General features: G+C 41.5%; 1 protein-coding gene across 1 annotated transcript in view; it reads left to right on the top strand.

The window, feature by feature from the left end:
- The first annotated feature begins 660 nt into the window (after positions 1-660).
- mboat2a (membrane bound O-acyltransferase domain containing 2a) overlaps positions 661-18,746 on the top strand; it is a 40,669-nt gene continuing 22,583 nt past the window's right edge. Inside the window, exon 1 of the mRNA XM_029460559.1 lies at positions 661-1,211. Coding sequence (XP_029316419.1) covers positions 1,128-1,211 — 84 coding nt within the window. The 5' untranslated portion in view covers positions 661-1,127. The remainder of the gene's footprint in view (positions 1,212-18,746) is intronic.

Raw genomic sequence — 18,746 nt, 5'->3', positions numbered from 1 at the left:
CAAACTAAAAACACAATGTATATGTGGAATATAATCAGGAATATGTAGTTTCATTTTGACAACAAAAAAAATACCAGCACTGTAAATGTAGATGCAGGCCTCTTTCACTTTGAACAACCATCCCTGGCCATATTGTAGTCGTATCCTCAAATGAATCCAGCAGGGCGGATGCCCCCCGACACATGGCCCTTACATCACACTTTTCTCCTTCATGTGTGGAATGCTATAAATGTGAGAGGGGAGGGGAGTGACCGCATGCATTGTGTTCAGTTCAAATCCAATTTGCTTTGAAGACTGTAACTCAAGACCCCCCTCACATTTACAAAGTGGCATTGGCTGATGGAATTCCCCTCCTCCATACGATAGGTTGAAATAGATGGTTATAGCGGAGGGCTGGGCCGCCATCTCTCCACCCACATTTTCACCATTTTTTATTGTTGTCAAAGAAACTGTGATATCAAGATAGTTAACGTCCTACTCTACCGTAATAGTATCCATTGTTTCCTTTGTGGGTGGCATACATATATGTATATCCGACGAGGAGACATACAAGATGTATGCCAACAAGGAAGACTCAATTTCTCTTTTCATGTAAAACCCATAGACTGTATATAAAGAGTGTATGATAAAAAGAAACCCGGCACGGATATGGAGACAAGACATACCACGCATGCTCACAACAAAAACGCCCGCCAAGTTCTCTAGACGCCTTTTGAAACGAGAAATGTAGTATTCTTTTTAATTATGTATGTTTTAATAGGGTAGGCTACTAATAGCTAAAACATCACCCATTTCGCTTATTTAAAAACAAATGTATGTGCTACAGCGATAGAAATGTGTGGCACTCTCGCCGACTCCTAGCTAAAAAATACGACGTCCTGTGTTCCTTGGCCGTTTGGACCATCCATGGTTAGGACGGAAGAGAAAGTGGTCAAGCAGTGAATATCTATCTCGTCGGGATTTTGTACTCTTTGTTGGATGTGTGCTGTGGATGACAACCGTCCAGCCCGTCGCAACAACAGCAGCAGCAGCGGCGCGGCAGCAGTGTATTTATCATCGCAGCAACCGAGGGGAGTGAAGTGAACCGGAGGAAGGAGAGAGAAAGGATTTACGGACACCGACCGAGCATGGCTACCCAAACGACAGCATCATGCACTGGATCCACTCTGTTGCAGCCAATCAGCGAAATTATCAATCTCCCTGTTGACCAGGTATGTTTTTGGATGGAGAAAATATCATTACATGAGCCGTTTTAGTTTATGATACATTTTTTTAACACCACATCCATCGTAGTTAGCTAGCATGAGTGCATATAACGTTAGCAGAGGCTGATGATGCGCAGCGCTATTCTCCCCAAAACGTTAGTTTAGCCTTTATACATTGCGGATTCACGGAAAACGAGTGCACAAAATCACTGTTGGTGATTCACTAGCACCATTAGCTAGCCCCCATGTCAAGCTACAATACAGCTAATGCCTTTTGTCTTTTCCCATCGATGCCCAGAGCCTAATCGAGTGTTTCTCAAACTGGGGTCCGAAAACCCCCGGAGAGCCTTTGATCTGCCTGCCATCGGATCACCACTATAATCTGGATTAACTAGTTAAATCTCACCTCACATTTACTTTTAGTGAGACCTAGAATGGTGTGTATGTAGGCCGCAATGAACAATCTGCTATATTGTAACAGTTTTTTCACAGCTAAGAAACGGACAACACAAATCTAAAATGAAATCAGACGTTGGATTTGGCATGATACTAATATGGTTAATATGGTCCTTCAGTTCAGAGCCACCTGAAGGAAGCACTATTTGAAAGAAGCCATGCCGTTCATATGTTATTATGAGGCAAAGCCTACATTTTAGAAGACTACAGATGTAGGAATTGCAGTTTGTGTAGTTTTTACATTTGCAAACCTAAACCAGGTCAAACCGAGTTAAAAACCAATGTGTGGTTCAGGGTTACAGATTATTTTGCTGTTCATCAAGGCTCATCTCCTTACAGAGGGCACCACACCTTCTATGTCAGTCTGTTCACATTCTGAAGCATTGCAGAAATGAGTTGGGTAACCACTGAGAGATTAGTCTGGTTCTATGGGATTAAATTAGCTAGTGATAGTTTTCTCAAAAGGAATCCATTGCAAATATGTGGGCACATGTTTGCATTGCAAATACTTGCACTTTCACATTCATAGGCACCACACCTACACTATCACACAGATATGATTGCAAATTATATTTCCATATCAATGATTTCATAGCTCCTCAGAGTCTATGGTGATGTGTGGGTGCGTCCAGTCATGTCGGCAGGGATCAGGTCATGTTAGACAGGCTTCTGTGGAAAAATAACAATTTGAAGTGCTACTGTAGCTTGTGTGAGGACATTTAGAAATATCCATGTTAACTACAGTGGTTTCCTCCCATGTTGTTTTAATATGGTGGAGTCTTACATTTTCCTCCTCAGTTATTACCCTGATACATACTGTGTTAGCCACATTGTAACAAATCTTGTTTTGTACTCAAAATGCATTGCGATCTGGAACCAAACTTTATTTATATGTTCCACTGGCATGTCCCTTAATTGCCAACATCCCTATCATTCCTTGTCTAGAGCAACATTGGATTTTGTTTTCTCACAAATAGACTTATTTTTTCTTCTTATGCTGGCATCGTTCTGCTCTGTTTTTTCTTCTTATATCTTATATCTTTCCTTATCAGCATGAGGTCACGTACAGATGAGCCTATTTCCTTCTATTGCTAAGCACTCTTAACATGCAAGCCTCATGACTCACTCTTCTTTTCCCACTGGCCCCCGGCAAAGCCTTGTTGTACACACCAGAGATCATAAAGGTGCGTTCGGTGGGATGTTTGTGTTCTGTAACTGATAGTTAAAGTTTGCACGTTAAAAAAAATAAATAAATCATATGTGTGACGAGATGACATTTATTGCAATGTAATGTTAAAAAATCATGAGTTTTAATAATTTTCCAATGTAAATGTGAGCTCATGTGAACTTGGCTGCTTTATCAGCACACAATGTAAACAGTGACCAACCGCCTAACTCCTCGTCTTGTTGTTGACCATACAACAAACCCGTCCAATCAACTTTAATCTTTCATTCCTACCTGCATGTGCAGACGGGAATGTTTGATTATGTCTCTCCACCCTAAAGCGCTCCAGGCTGTGTTAGGAATGTTGCTCTGTGAAGACTCACTGTTTAAAGTGATCTGTTCTGCATCATAAACCCATTCTCTGAATTTTGAAAGGAGTCCAAATGTGTCCTTCACTATGCCTCTCTAATAAGAGAAACAACAAGTATACTGTGAATCAATAACACTTGTACAGTGTCCTCTACTTTTTGTATTTGTATTATAATAAATAAGTATTAGAATTATCAGAATGATCATAGCTTATTATTTGTAGCAGGTTGAACATGAACCTTATTAAAAGTACTCACTAAAAAGGACATGCAGCCAAAGCTTATGAAAGATCAATCTTGTGTTTTCATTAAGCTGCTGTGTTTCTAGAGCTTTCTATCTCAGCATGATGGCAGCTAACAGCATTAGCATTAGCTACCCTATAGTTTTACATCACTGAGATCGCTAACGGTTTAGTCATTCGCTACATTGCTAATTCTGATCATTTGCTTGACCCTGGGGCCACAATTATCAATCATCAACAGCATTTCTTTTTACACTTTATATAGTTTATTTCACGAGGCCTATGTCTTGCCATTTGTTTTCATGCCCTGTAACTTTGTAGTCAGGAAGTCGAGCAATGAGCATGCAGGAAATGCATCCACTGTGCCTTGAAGTTTCTCTCTTGGCTATGCTTAGTTGTTTCTCTTTATTTGAATAATACCAACTGAGTAAGACATAATGGTACAAATGGGACATATAATCATGGGCCACACTGCTTTGTTGGACAGGTGTCACACTTGTGACAATGTGGTTTGTGAGCTCACTGCCAACTGGGTGCCCTACTGTGCCAGGGGCCACTGTCAACACCATCAATACAAATCAATACAAGCACTCGGATACAGTGCGATCTGTGTGGCCCACCGACATTGACACTCATTTGAATGAAGCTGCTATAGCGTGGCACCTTTACTACTGTATGTTTTGAGCACTGTATGCATCCCATGGGGAGACACAGGCATGTGTACTGGCCTGTGCCAGAGCTATAATAGGAGCTTTGAAATTTGAACTGACATTCTGTTTCTCCCTCTCTCTCCTCCTCCTCCTCCCTTTCTTTCTCTCTTTATCACACACAGCTTGTCCCTTCTCAGTAACATGCTGTTACTACTTTGATTAAGTCCTCCTGCATTTGTGTGCTCCCACACAAACACTATGTTCACCCACTCTAGTTCAAGAGTTCTGGTAAAAACAAAAAGGTGATTTATAGGCTCAAATTACACCTCCTGATCCCAAGCTGTGTCTGCCCCAGATTTGGTTGTATTGAGTAGTTTTTATCTGCTTGTCATAGTGGAGTGAAGGCCATATACAGTATGAAGTGCTGCTCTTTGTCTTAAAGACATTGACCTGGCAGTGTTCATCAAGAACATCTTTGACATTTTAATGCATCTCATCTGTTCAGGAATGGGATTTCTCTTTAAGATCACCAAGTGGCACACATAGTCTTGTACCGCTGTTTTTGTTTTTTTTAAACTGCAGATGCTTGGTACTGATCTATCTCAATCCATTTAGGACTTAGCATAGCATTATTACACATTCACACAATCAAGCAGAGCTGCCTTGCAGATTAGCTTGGCATTTTCCGGGTTCAGCTTGTGACTGAATCAGGTGGTCCAATATCACGGGTGGAACATTTGCTGTCAATGATGCATGTTAATGTCACACCGCCATCATTTGTGCTTGTGCAGCAAGCCAGCTTTGATTTCAGGTCCAGTTTTGTTTCCACCGAAAATAATGCGTCCAACAGGCCATGGCATCATAAAGCTTAATATTGAGTTTCAGACTGAAAGCGGTTGACTCACACAGCCTCGTGCCTTTAAGGTCATCTAGTGTCGGCTGGTTCCAAACATTGTGCCGTTTGCGACCCTCTGAAATGTAAGACTTCCTGCCAGAAACCGGCGTGCTTTATTTATTTAATCGTAATAAGGTTTGAAGACTACGTTAAGAACATTTTTCAACATCAGCATTCAGCTATTTTATTTATTATTGCTCTTGAAAGGTTTATTTCCTCTGAGAAGGGACTTTTGTAACTCATTAGGTTGTAGCATCAGCTGTTCAGTGCTGCTACAGCTGCAGCTGTTTCAATATGCAGCAGCTGGGCTCCTGATGAACCCCTCCTCTGCCTTTTTCACACATATACAATGGACCATAACAACTTGCGGTTTGTTTGTGTAGCTCTTCATTGTCTAATAGTGACTGATGCATGCCCTTCTACGTATATTGTCTATTGAGATGGTACACCGTTTGTTTAAACTATCGAATGCTCTAGTCTAGATAAAGATGGGTTCGCTTGATGGTTTACTGAGGTTTGCAGCCAGGAGGTCTCTCAGTTGCTGGGCAGTGTGCAAATGTCAACCTGCACTGTGTTGGTTGTGTTTGCTAGACAATCTGCATCCCTATAAAGTGACATTAATGATGTTTTAACCTTAAAACATAGCATTTATTTCTTTCACATACTTATAAATGGTAAATATTTATTATTTGGATCAGTAGAGATTTTTGGATGATGTAATGTTTTCAGTGTCAGCAATGACCTTTATAAAAAACCAACAACAAAAAACCAACTACAACATGTCAGCTGATTATTGTTGACAAGAGTGAGGTGGTACTTTAGAGGAAACTGGCTTCATTTGACAAATGCATGTCTACCTGTTGACTCTGAGAAATGATGTCCGGAGGCTGACATGACACATTGCTCCTGCTCGTCTTCCATGATTTAAAAGACGAAACTAAATAAAACATTAAACAGCAGAACTTCTATTGAGGAATTTGACTTCAGAATTCTGGGTTTTGTAGCTTATGCAACATTTCAATGTACCAACAACGTCCGAAATAAAGATGCAGCTTTATAGGTACCAGCTGGCAGCGTACAGGCGGAGCTGCCGTGTGTCCTGTGGTCACAAAAGGCTTGCTGTACAATTGGTCTTCTGTTTATGTGACATATTGGATCGCAGTTTGTCACAGTCAACGGCCACATCTTTTATCATGATAACAAGCCCCCTTTTGTTGTTGCTGCTGCATTTTCCGCCAGGCTATTGTACTGTAGGCCTCTGAGCCCACACAGTGCAGAGGGTTTGACTCCCTGCTTTCCTTTTATCCACTGACAATTCCCTGCTATCGGCGACGCACGTCTAACACTGTAACATACCGAATGGCTCGGTTAAAATGAGTTTAACTGAAGTTTGAAATAAGCAGAGAAAACGCGTGATGGCGACTGGGCCCCTTACTGTCAACATCAAGATGCTAATATCTCTGGATCTTTGTAAAAACAATCAGAATATTTATCTCATTAGTGCTAATGTTAACGTTTTCCTTCAATGCCTGGATATTTTAAAGTAGTGGTAAGCTTTGCCTGAAGAATCCCAACTTGGCTTCCCTTTAAGCTGCTGAATGAGTCCCCAAAGCCCCTGGCTCGGGACCGCTGGTCTTACTTCTAAGCCCTCAGGTCTCGTCAGAGTTTCTCTACCTCCCCTTTGTCTTTAATTGTTCCTCTTTGGGGAGTCTTATGCCTCCAATTGATTTCTTTCCCCTCGGCTCTCTTTAATGGACCGCTGCTGGCTGCTGCCGTTATTATGGTACACAATCTACGCAAGCATGTGTGATTCCTCCTGGGGAATATGGAAAGACTTCGATGTGTTGTTAACATTACTGGGTGGTTGACAACAGGCAACACAGTAATGGTTGCAAACATGCAGATCTTCATAAAGGTGGCTTAGACTTTATGATCATGTGTTTAATGAGGCTTTTCTGTGTGGCATTTAATCCAGAGAAAGAGACAAATTGAGCGTAGAAGAAGAAGAAGAAGAAGAGCCAGTGATGCTGTCAGACCTATCCACATGTTTTATATTTCTCTTGGATGAAGAGAAATATTCTGAATTGACTGATTATGGTTCATTACATAATATTAGAGTGGATAAGTTTGTTCCAGTGACCCCTTAAAGCTTCTGATCTTGTTTTATTTGTATTTATTTTTACAAAGTCCTTACGTCACATCCTTTGTTCTGCTAAGCTTCTGGGACTCAATGCAATCTCTTAATCATTTCTTTCATTGGTCATTCTTTTCCAGGTATATTTTCTAATCTTTCCTGTCTAAACACTCGGGTCGTGTCTAGAAGGTAACCCTGCTGCTGCCTGACGACCTATGCTAACCTAAACCATTCGAGGTCAATGCCCTATCTCAACCATTTCGCTTCGTAAATCTTGGGTTACCTTCTAGACACGACCAAAAACACCGCAATATTCATAACATTTGAGTAAAAAGGTTTTTGCTTACTCTCCTCTTGTCCTTGCTCTGTATTGTTAGGGTTAAAGCATGATGATGGATGCCATGGGTGTGGGTTCATTTCCTACAAGCAGTAAACACAGTCATGGTATTGCAAAGCCATTATACTAAAAGCATCAATAAAATATTAAACGAGGCCTGTTTTATGTTATTAACATTATGGAAGAAGAATATTGGTTTCTGTATGATCTGCAGTGCTTGGATCGAACAAAACACATAGGCGTCATACTGTAGATATAGACAGGCAGGGAAATCTGTGCCTCTGTCATTCCGCTTCCTTCTGAAATGCTCTGCGTCGCCTCAAAAGTGGATGTCCACATGACTCAGCTTACTAACTCATTAGTGGTGCTGGTAATGGTGTGGTGTTATGAGGGTGGATTTGGTTTCTGTGCTAAAAAAGCCTGCAATCTCGGCTTAGAGTACCAGTTTAATGTTTGCATGGCACAGCACATAGTTTGCATAGAGAACATATTTTCAGGAATCATTTTAGCATTTCCATATTAGAGGCCGAGCAATATCTGATGTTGTAGATAAACGCTAACATGTAAGCCCGGCCTTGAAGATTTGCCTCTGGGTGTAATAGAGCCGTCACAGTTCATATGCATGTATTCTTACTATGATAGTTGTTAGGCATTTTTACAATCTCAAATCTTTTAGCTTTTATGTTCAATTTCAGGGCAGGCCACCAGTGTGTGTTGTCAGGTAAATTAATCCTGATTTGTATTAATCCACACTGGAAAGACTATCACATGTATTTGTCCTACCTCAATCAATATGTATTATGACACTACGAATATGTTTCTGCACTACTATGTATTTTCTGCACAATTATGTATTTTATGCACTGAATGTATTACAAACATAATAGGGGCACTTCCCCTTTAAGAGTAACAGGTCAACAAACCATCACTTCCTGACTGCTGACGGAGGAGCGTGTAGGCGCCAAACTGGGACCAATGAGGAGAAGGTCAATGCCTACTCCATGTATTAGATGCGATTTTTCAAATGTTTGGGCACACTTGGAGCGGGACCGTCAGACAGTTAACTGGGGTTTTTAGAGCGTTCAGTCTGTGGAAACGGCGAAGTGAAAAGTGTCCTCAGCTGAGAATATTTTCTTTGTTTGACTTATCACGTTAAATAAATATATCGATTGCACCAGGAGATTGCTGTTTTGATTCGACATTCAAGCTCCGAGTTCTTCAGCTTTTTCCTACCCTTTAGTGTCTATGCGAACTTGGGACTGAGGCCTATAATTTCTCTACTAAACTCTTATGTGAAACAGCTGCTCCTTTCTGGTTCAGTCAATGTGCTTGGCCAGGAGTCCAATGGGATGAAGGAGATGCATCCAATATAAATGAGAGGACATGAATATTTATTAGTGTGACATTGCACTGTCACTTGTAATTCCATTGAGGTAAGTCAGTAAAGGCTGATTCACCTTCACAGGAACAGATAGACTCTGTCACCTTACTTTTCTGTAGCTCTACGCTCCAATAAATAGTCAATCTATTATTGATCATCCCTAACTACAAGTTGCGCTGTCATCTGAAAAGTTCGGCCACTAAATGCGGAATTGATTCACGATGTTTACTCCTCAGGGCCTTCTGCCATTGATTCCCTTGAACCTGTTCACCTGTGCCACAAAATGCTATATAATCCGTGCTTAAAGGGGTATACCACTCAATTTAATGTTTTAAGATCATCAAAAAATGCAGGGCAAGTTTACCTATTGCACCTTTTTCAACAGAGAGAATGTATGGTGGTTTACATAAGACAACACAACATTTAAAAACCACACAAATAAAAGGGAAAATAAATTAAAATAGAAAAAGGGGCATATTTTGGAGCGTTCTGAGTGAAGACTTGATCAGATGCCTATTTAAAAACAGAACTGATTAAAGTCAAGATGGTTGAGATGGTAAAAATCAGGAGTATGCTTATTTGGCAGGGTATTGTCACCACTCTACTGTCGATCCCAGCTGCTGTGTTGCTGTTAATTCTGTCTGTATTAAACATGCTTATTAAATATGATTCTTTTCAAAATACAATGCTGCTGATTGTGTCCAGTCAATAAGGTTTCAGCAGTTTCCGTCACCAGTGTGTGCAGCACTGCTACTTCAGCTATGTTAAATATAGAAATAATAGCGATTCCGCTCTGTAGGTGTGTGCGCACGTGTGTGTGTGTGTGTGTGTGTGTGTCAGGTGCAAAGCCCCGCCCTTCGCAAAACGGAGCGAAGGAGAGAATGTGAATGCGCAAAGTAGACGGTACAAACTGAAACTGAAAGAGCACCTGTCGATGTGAAAAGTGAGTTGTGAATTAAAAAAAATTTGAGAAAAAAAGAAACACCTTGAATTTCAGGGGGGTCGCGGGGCTCCGTTGGCAGGGCGCAGCGCCCCTCCAAGACAATGGTAGGGGAAACACTGGCGAGACAGATCTAAAACGTACTCTCCATGATTTGGAACAAGCATCCACAAACAACTGCATCTTGTAATATGATATTACCCCCCATGGCGTTACCTTCTTTCCCCCAGCTGTATATGACATGCATACAATGAGACGCAGCTTCAGACGAAACATCTTCCTCTGGCTGGTGGGGAAGTCGATGCTGTCACTGGTGACATATCTGAGCTGTACCATAGTGGAACAACCGCTGGACATTCACCCAGCCAGCAAATGTCAGTTGCTTAACATGCTTATGTAACATTAGCATAGCATTTACAGTCTTTTGTAACATCACAGCAAAACCTGCCTTTTGTGCTTTCTTCAGTTCTGATTTTGAGGGAATCTTTACTGTGAATTGTAAAGATCTACTCTTACAATTACTTGAAGTACATTACAGTACTTGACTGCAGATTCTTGCCAGAGTGCAAAGTCATTTGTGTAGATCTGCTGTTTTTAAAGGTTGTTTCCTCACTCTTAGCACACCATTGAGGACTTTTGCATATTCTGTGTTGTATCATAGCAACTGACTGCTTTTAAAAAAAAATCCAGGCACTGGTTGCCAATGCTGGGAATATTCTGAGTTTCTTGTCTGGAATCAAAGCCATTTCCCCTCTACACACAAACTACTGTTTTAAACAACACTGATCCAAACTTGTTTGTCTTGCATGTTGAGGACGGGCGTCTTCAGATATTGTGTTTTTGTCAAAGTATCTTCTTGTGTCTCATGACTTGCACGTTTTCTCTAAAAGGGACAAGCAGGCAGTTGTTTGAGAGCTACTAATGTGCTGCTCTGCCAAATCTGTCGAGCTCTTGTGGATGAAAATGAATGAACTATAATATTTCCCAAGGGGGCTCAGTATTCATTAATGATGCTTTATATTTTTGTTGAGAGTTCTTGCCTCTCGGTTTCAGACTACAGAGCGACAGGAATGAAGCCCACTAGAACGGGGACAAATTGTTCTGTAATGATTGACTTTATATTTTTATGTAAGAAGTTGAAAGTAGGCAGTTTGACTTCTTCACCCTACACTTCTCCCACCAATTCCTTTTATAGACTATGTTGTTTTTCAATTGTCCTCAACATTTTAGAGAGTGTACAGCTGAAGTTCCTCATTTACGAGATGTGCTAGTTGGGGCTATTGGCTACAAGCCGTGTAGTGGGGATACAATAAGAGAAGATCACCTGTGGTTTTTGAGATCGCAACAATTCTTTATTTGAGGCTGAACACTTCCATGTTGAGGGGCTTTAGCTGTGGCCCCATGTCCAAACAACATGAGGGTGGTGGTTAAAGATTGGTTAAAGGCTGTCTTGAATTTTGCTTGGAGTCCAGGCTGGCTGGGTGAGCCGAACATGTAACAGTAGCTCAGTAATTATGCCCTTGACCAAGAATTTGAGCCAAACCTTTTTTTTTTTTGCTGCATTGGCCTATCGCACCACATCCACGACCTACCGTCACAGCATAGAAAGTCCACCATGTAACTATTTTAAAGAATGGATACTTACGACATGTCTTGCATTTCTGGCTAAATTGTTTTGGTTTATTGGTGTGGTTTTGTTTTCCTGGCCAAATGTGGATGTGACATGTTGAGATACAGGAAAACATTTAAACAGAACAGTCAGATTTGTACTCCCTAACATACTGTAAGAAGCAACAGCTTCTTTTTAGACTCTATACCCAGTAATGTTTAAACGCCCTGTCACACAGTGCCGTATGGCAGAGACGTATGCTGGCGCATATGAAAATTAGCATATACAATGTATATAAACGTATACAGAGCCGGTGTATACGTTGTTTAACGCTGAGGACGTGAAACGTTTTTTTGAGCATGTTCAAAAACGTTTCACGGCCTCAGCGTTCAACAACGTACACCAGCGTATTGCCGATATTCCATATACACCGGCATAGTTTCCGCCATACGCCTAAGGAATACGCTAGGAATGCGCTATGCATCTGTTGGGCATTCGTCGAATACGTTGGCCATTCACTCTGATACGTTTGGTATAAGTACTTGATACGCTATCAATAGGCTCTGTATACGTTCATATATGTTGTATATGCCCATTCCAGGACACACAAGACCTGCATGGGTAGATATTATCTACCCATCAGTGTCCAGTGACCCTCTTTCACACTTGCATTGACTTTTTGTTGTCATTCTTTTTCACTGATGTCTGAAAACCAAAGAAAACAGCAGCTGTATCCACTGAGAAAATAAGGATTGGCTTCAAATTTGGCCAAATTTCCTAAGAATACCTGCAAATGTATCTCTCTCCCTGTGTCTCTCTGTGCAAGTAAGTCATATTATAAATCTGTAAGGCTGGCAGTTGTTTGCTAAGAGTTATGTGCATATCAAAAGAAGCTATCAAACAGTGCTCCTTTCTTATATTTTTCTGCATTCGCATTATTCAGCACCGTGGAAGAGACATGCAGAATGAAAGTATCTAAGCGAAGACGTAATCAGTCAGCCGTTATTTAATCAATGTATTAGTTTGTCTGCTGCACTTTGTCATTGCGGAACAGACTGCATCTTTCATTTGGACCTACTGCAGACTATTGCTTTATAATATTTTGGTTTTGTCTGTCTCCCTGTGATGATGCCAGTGTATCTATTGTGTAGCTGGCAGGTGTTCGCTAGGAGTTGCACGTATCAAAATGGGTAATTCTGCAAGGCCCACACATGACTTTCTATCTATTTTTGCACTCGCACGGTAACACACTGTATGCACATATGCTTGAGTGCATAAAGCCAAGGTCACTCATCACTGTGTAAATGAATCCAGCTGTGATAACAACATTATTTTGTCGTTGCACTTTCCCATCGGGCACCAGGACGACGGCTCAGAGCACGGATGACGTTTCTGACTAAGAGCAGCCCTGTGATCTTTAGCTTGAGTCGGGTTCATTTGTTTTAAGAAAGGAGACACGCATCGTGAGCGTGGTTCTGGCCCAGTGCTGCTGGCTACCTTGCGGGGAACGACTGATTGTTTGGCTATTAATAGCCAGCCTGCCCATAGAGCCAGACTGGGATCTGTGGATCAGCTCAGAGAGGAGAGTGCCACACTGCAGGCTTAAACACTGCGTGTGTGTGCATCAGTGCATTCCTTTTGTGCTGCTCCTATCGGTGTGGCACTTCTCTCATGAGTTCTATAATCACCACAGTCACATATTTAGCCTTTTGTGAATGTAGTCAATCTATGGCGGCCTCTGCGTAAACAATCCAACCAACCCATCATTTGATTTTCTTATTAAACATGGACATGGTTATATACCTAAAACTCTTGTTCCACAGCTTTGTGCAGTAGACTTGTGACTTGATTTGAGGTGTGTTGTGGTGTGTGTGTGTCTGTCTGTGTGTCTGTTTGTCAGTCAGAGGGGGCATCGGCAGTGGCACGAAACAAGTCCGAGCTTTGTTGTATCGGTGCTAAGAACGAGAATACTGTTGTTCCCATAATGTCTAATTGTTGAGTACTAGCACACAAGTCGGTTTGTTTCTTGGAGCCATGACCAATAGTTCCACATTTATTGGCCAAGACTAAAGTAGTCCTGACATTGCCCCTGTCTTTGTCTGGCGGCAGATTGTGTGTGTGTGTGTGTGTGTGTGTGTGTGTGTGTGTGTGTGTGTGTGTGTGTGTGTGTGTGTGTGTGTGTGTGTGTGTGTGTGTGTGTGTGTGTGTGTGTGTGTGTGTGTGTGTGTGTGTGTGTGTGTGTGTGTGTGTGTGTGTACACGCACATGTGTTTGTTTGCGAGTGTGTGTGTTTGCATATGGGAGAACGCTGGCAGACATTCAGCTGCTCCCGTTTCTCTCCAGCCAAGGATGGGCTTGAATGGCAGAGGATGGAGCGCCATTATGTACCTGTTGGCATTTATCGCTACATCCTTCGATCCGCATGTTTGATTGAAGTCTAAAGTTATTGCTTCATGAGCGATGCAAGTAATAGTTGGTCCTTGTATAATATTCTGCTCTTTCCCCTACATCTTGCAGCCTATATCTGACTCTCTCTGAATCTTTCTCGCTCTCTACTCCATCCACACCTTTTCTAACATTTGCAAACACTCTTATTATCAGCTGTTTTTAATCCCCTTGCGGGAATTAGACATCACCGCTCTCTCCAGCGCTCACCTCACATGAAACCTGCTGACAACCAGGTGTTTCTGTATCGGGACTGTATATGTGTAGTCTACCGTATATGCTCCACACAGCCACTTTTTTTCTTCTTTCGTAGAACACAGACTGTGACACGAGTTGAGTTTAACTTCAAGACTTCAGACTCCCTCCCTCCATGCCTTGAATCTGCATGAGTCATTGTGGACTACAGCTGATGGAAATGAAATGAGACTGTGCAGAGCAGGACTGGAGCGTCACATGGGTTGTGCGGGGGGGAGTGGGAGGGAAGAAGAGGTAGTGACTTAATGACATGGAAAAAAGGGTTTTATGCTAATGACGGTCTAAATTTATCTCCCACTTTGTGCAGACACACGCACACAGATGCAGCCTGCCACACATGCATACACAGGCACCCACCAGTCGCCTGTGAGTGAAGCTTGGAGAGGGAGCCCCATACTGCTCTGTGCAAATGAGTAACAATTTTAATCCCTGGGTGCTAAACATGGATGCACAATGAGAGAAGAGAGGAGTTCTAGATGTGAAAAGTGATATTACCCCAGTTGTGTGGGTGTATCTATGTGTAGGTGTGCGTGTGCGCGCTCATTGAAGGAGTGGATACATTACCCATACAAAGGGCTCTCCCATGGGAAAGGTATCCGGCACCTACAGAGAGCAGGTCAGACTCAACAAGCCGGTTTTATTGAGATGTTTATACTTCTCAGTGCCCCATGGGAAATGCATGCACTGCATGTTCCCAATGCCTCTGATAACACACAGAATCACACAGACAACTAAAGGTTAGTGTCATGCAGGTTAGTCAGATTGGATGAGGATCCTAAGATTTGTATGACTTGACCCCTTTTTAGATTATTGGATAACCTTTTCTTCTTCATAGGCTTTACATATAGATTTCCACACGAATGCTACACAACTGTAATACTCTTTGCATGCATGTCCCCTGAAGGTTGTTCATTGTTAGCCCCACAAGCAGCATGGCTCTATGGATGGCAATGTCGGTCAGTCAGTCGTACAACCATTATGGTCCAGACTAAAAAATATCGTGACAACTATTGGGCGGATTGCAGTGACGTGTGCTACAGACGTTTGAAGTATATTCGACCCTTTTAGCCTCCGTTGTACTTTTGTGTTTAGTGCTAATTTGTAAATGTCGGCTTGCTAATTAGCAAAAGCTGGCAAGCTAACACTAAATTAAGACGATGAACGTGGTTAACATTAAACCTGCTAAACATCAGCGTGTTAGCATTTTCATTGTGAGCAGCATTGTGAGTTATCATGCTGACGTTAGCATTTAGCTCACCGCCCAGCTGTGCCTACGTACAGCCTCCCATAGCTGGGCTGTAGCTTCTTGGTCTTGTTTTTTTATGGAAAAGGAAAGGGGGAAGCTATGCCCAGAGGAAACATGACTCGTCATCCATCTGTTCCCGCCTGCGCCATCACTCACTTCCTTTCTTCCTGACCTGGCTGCAGCTGCTCTCCAGCATGACATCTTCTGCTGATAAGTTAGATTTTAACGCGAGCAGGGAGAGAAGGAGAAAAAGTTTTTCTATAAAGTGTCCTTTAAACTTAGTAGTGAAAGCACTTCTCTTTAGTGCTTAATTCAGGACAAACAGATGTAGAGGACAAGAATGGGTGGTGGAAGTTAAACAGAGAGATGAATTAAAAATGGGAATGTGGTGTGAGAATAACATGAACACGAGCAGGCCTCTAGCCTTGAGGACCTTCGTGTTACTCTGTACACAGACGGTGAGACATGCACACTGTGTTTTAGTCAACAATGAGCTTCAGGAAGCTGGCTTATCTCCGCCTTCCACCGCATCCACAATGACTTCCTCCCTCCTCTTCAGCTTCTTCCCCTCTGCCAGTCTGTGTGTCAGTCTATAATGTAGCTTCTTAAAGCTGAGCCGAGCTGAGCCCTGTGCCACGGCTGCCAGGAGGAACTGCCTGACAGCTTATTGCCCTTAAGCGCTAATCGCTCACAGGCGCCTGCCACCCATCAAAAACATCTGCATGTTGTCTGTCTCGCTTCCTGTGTCTCACCGATCCATACGTACTGTAATGATATGGGCTTGCTCTGCTAAGACACTTTCGTCTGGTATTGAGATGAAGCGATGATGCAGAAAAGGAAGGGAGGAAAGAGCTCTTGTTGTAGCTTAAAGGTGTATCCTCACTAAATCAGTTTGGAGTGGTTTATTTGAGCTTTTTTTGGAGTAAATATTGGGCCAGTGGGGGTTGTTAATACAGGTGGAAAAGAATCGTCTCTATCCTCTGCTAAGCAAACTTTGATGGAGTTTGTTAGACGTGAAAGTGGCACGTTACCAAATCTCGCCTAAAATTCATTCAGCTTTTTTGGTCATCCCACCCCTCCCACTAAGTTAGCCCTTTTTCCACTCTATTTAGTCTTTTTTTTCCCCCGTTGACATATTTCAGTGGGTTTACTGCAGTGCATTTATCCAAAATTGTGGCTTTTTTTTTTTCTGTGGCTCTTTTGAATCCAGTACAAACTGTTCTGCAGCACAGATTTTCTGCCTTGGATTGTGAAACAGAAAGAGCGCTGTACCCCAAGGGTAAGGTTGACTTCAGATTTAATCAATAATGGAGAGGAGATCCATGTATTATGAATGAAGAAACAATGCACCCTGGCACAGGAGTGTGTATTGCAAAATGTTTACTCAGTAAACTACTATCCCAACACCGGCGACAGTTTGAGGGAAAACACATTTAGCCTTTTGTCTTTTGCAACAAATCCTGTCAATATCAAGAATGATATTGTGTATTTAAACTTTAAGATCAGAGCATGCACCCATGAGGCAACAACTGTTGCTACAAATCCCACAATTCTTTGCATTTATGTCAAAGATCAAGATCTCAGCAAGGATGCTCTGGTGTCAGTTCCCACGGTGTAAAATCACATCTGTGTGTGTGGATAGCAGCAAGTCGACCTGCGTGTGGTCTCATTATATAACTGCTCCTCAGGCCAAGGAAACAGTTGTGTTTACTGTGACAGGTGATTTCTCTGCTGGCATTCATTTCCAATGTCCATCTGCTATATCAGAGCATTTTGTGGATCTGGTGAATTTAGATCCATTCAAACACACGGAAGTGTTGCTTCTGCATCTCAGTGGCTGAGATGGGCATTAAGTAAGGGGTGATGTACTTGGTGTTCAAGCAGAAAAATACAAAGCTACTTACTAAAAAATATATAATTTGTCACAAAATATTTATTTTAAAATGATTTTATTATAGCTTACGCTAAATACTATAGCCCACTCACTGTGTTCGTAGTACTACGTACACAGCAACAGTCTGTTGTTCAGACCAGTCTGCTATAAAGAAGTGAAATACTTTAAGATGCCGCAATTGTACCAATACCAATCTGATTGGAGAGTCTAACAAAACTATGTAATAAATATTGTAATATATGTATATGTTATAATATAATCTACTTTAAAATAAAAATAAAATAAATGATCCCTCTAAGCGGAGGTGAAGTGACTCTGAGTGGGTGGTGAGTTACTGCAAGGTGGGAATTTAGTTTGTTAATAACATTTTTAGTAATCATGAGTACCTCCAGAGGTTTTAATATTAAAGTACAAAACCATAGGATTGAAAATGTTAACGCATGCAAATAGAAATGAAAATGGATATTTAGCAAACTGTCGCTCTTCATGATATGTTAGTACGAACAGTGAATGTGCTCATGTATGTGTGCTTACCTGGAGCTATAAGTATGTTCACATGTATATTGAAATCGTGTGGTTTTTTTTTTTACAGTGATCCGGAACAAAATAAGATGCTAAAGTACTCCTTTGAAGTTGTTTCACAGTTCATTAATCCTCAGAGTGTTTGCTCTGGTTTGTCAGTGAGTGGATGAACCAGCCAGTAATCAACAGGTCCAATTACAAGCCTGCACAAGGACACAACAGCGGGCCTTTTCACAGTTGGACAAAACCAATTTCCACGCCGACAAAGATGGCTCTTTGAAAAGCATTCTTAGCTTATCAACGAACTCAGATCCGGTACTTTAATATTGAGAGGTCTATGTTTGAAAGATCTGCATCAAAATCATTAATTAATTAATCAATCGATCAATCAATAAATGAATTAATCAAGCTGTTCAGTGGAGAGCTGCTCTACAGGTTTTATATGAAGCCACTTACCGTGTTGTAGTTTTAGTCTATTTTACTCTATAGTTATTATTTATACTTCATAATCAAAATGTTGCAACTGTAAAAAGAAAGTAAACTCCTACAGTCTTATTCTTCACATTACATGAAAAGCTTAGGAATAGATGATTCACATTTGATAAATTGCTTAGTCAGCTTTTGCCACACAGTCGTCTTTCATGGATTCACCCACAGCTCGACTCTGCTTTCGCCTTGAACAATACAGTTACTCTTACACACCCTTCCAGTCTCCCACATAAAATTCCTTCCTTACAAAGCAATGTGTTGATAACCAGGGAGGGGCTGGTTTTGCACTCTGTTAACTTTTAGCCTTTTGCAAAGACAGAAGTTGAAGTTCCTCGAGTTCAAGTTTATAAGCTCTATTTGTTTTGTTTAAAGAATATACTATGTAAGATATGTTTGTCTTTGGTTTGTTGATGTCTTTGCTGTGCACATGGGAAAGCTTCTTTCACACCTGTTAACCATCTCACTATTTGACATTGCCGGCTACTTTTTGCCTCTGTGGCTCACATTGATAAAT

The sequence above is a fragment of the Cottoperca gobio genome, chromosome 22 (assembly GCF_900634415.1).
Source record: "Cottoperca gobio chromosome 22, fCotGob3.1, whole genome shotgun sequence".
Taxonomy (NCBI): domain Eukaryota; kingdom Metazoa; phylum Chordata; class Actinopteri; order Perciformes; family Bovichtidae; genus Cottoperca; species Cottoperca gobio.
The sequence above is the reverse complement of the archived record's forward strand: the minus strand, read 5'-3'. Positions and strand labels throughout refer to the sequence as shown.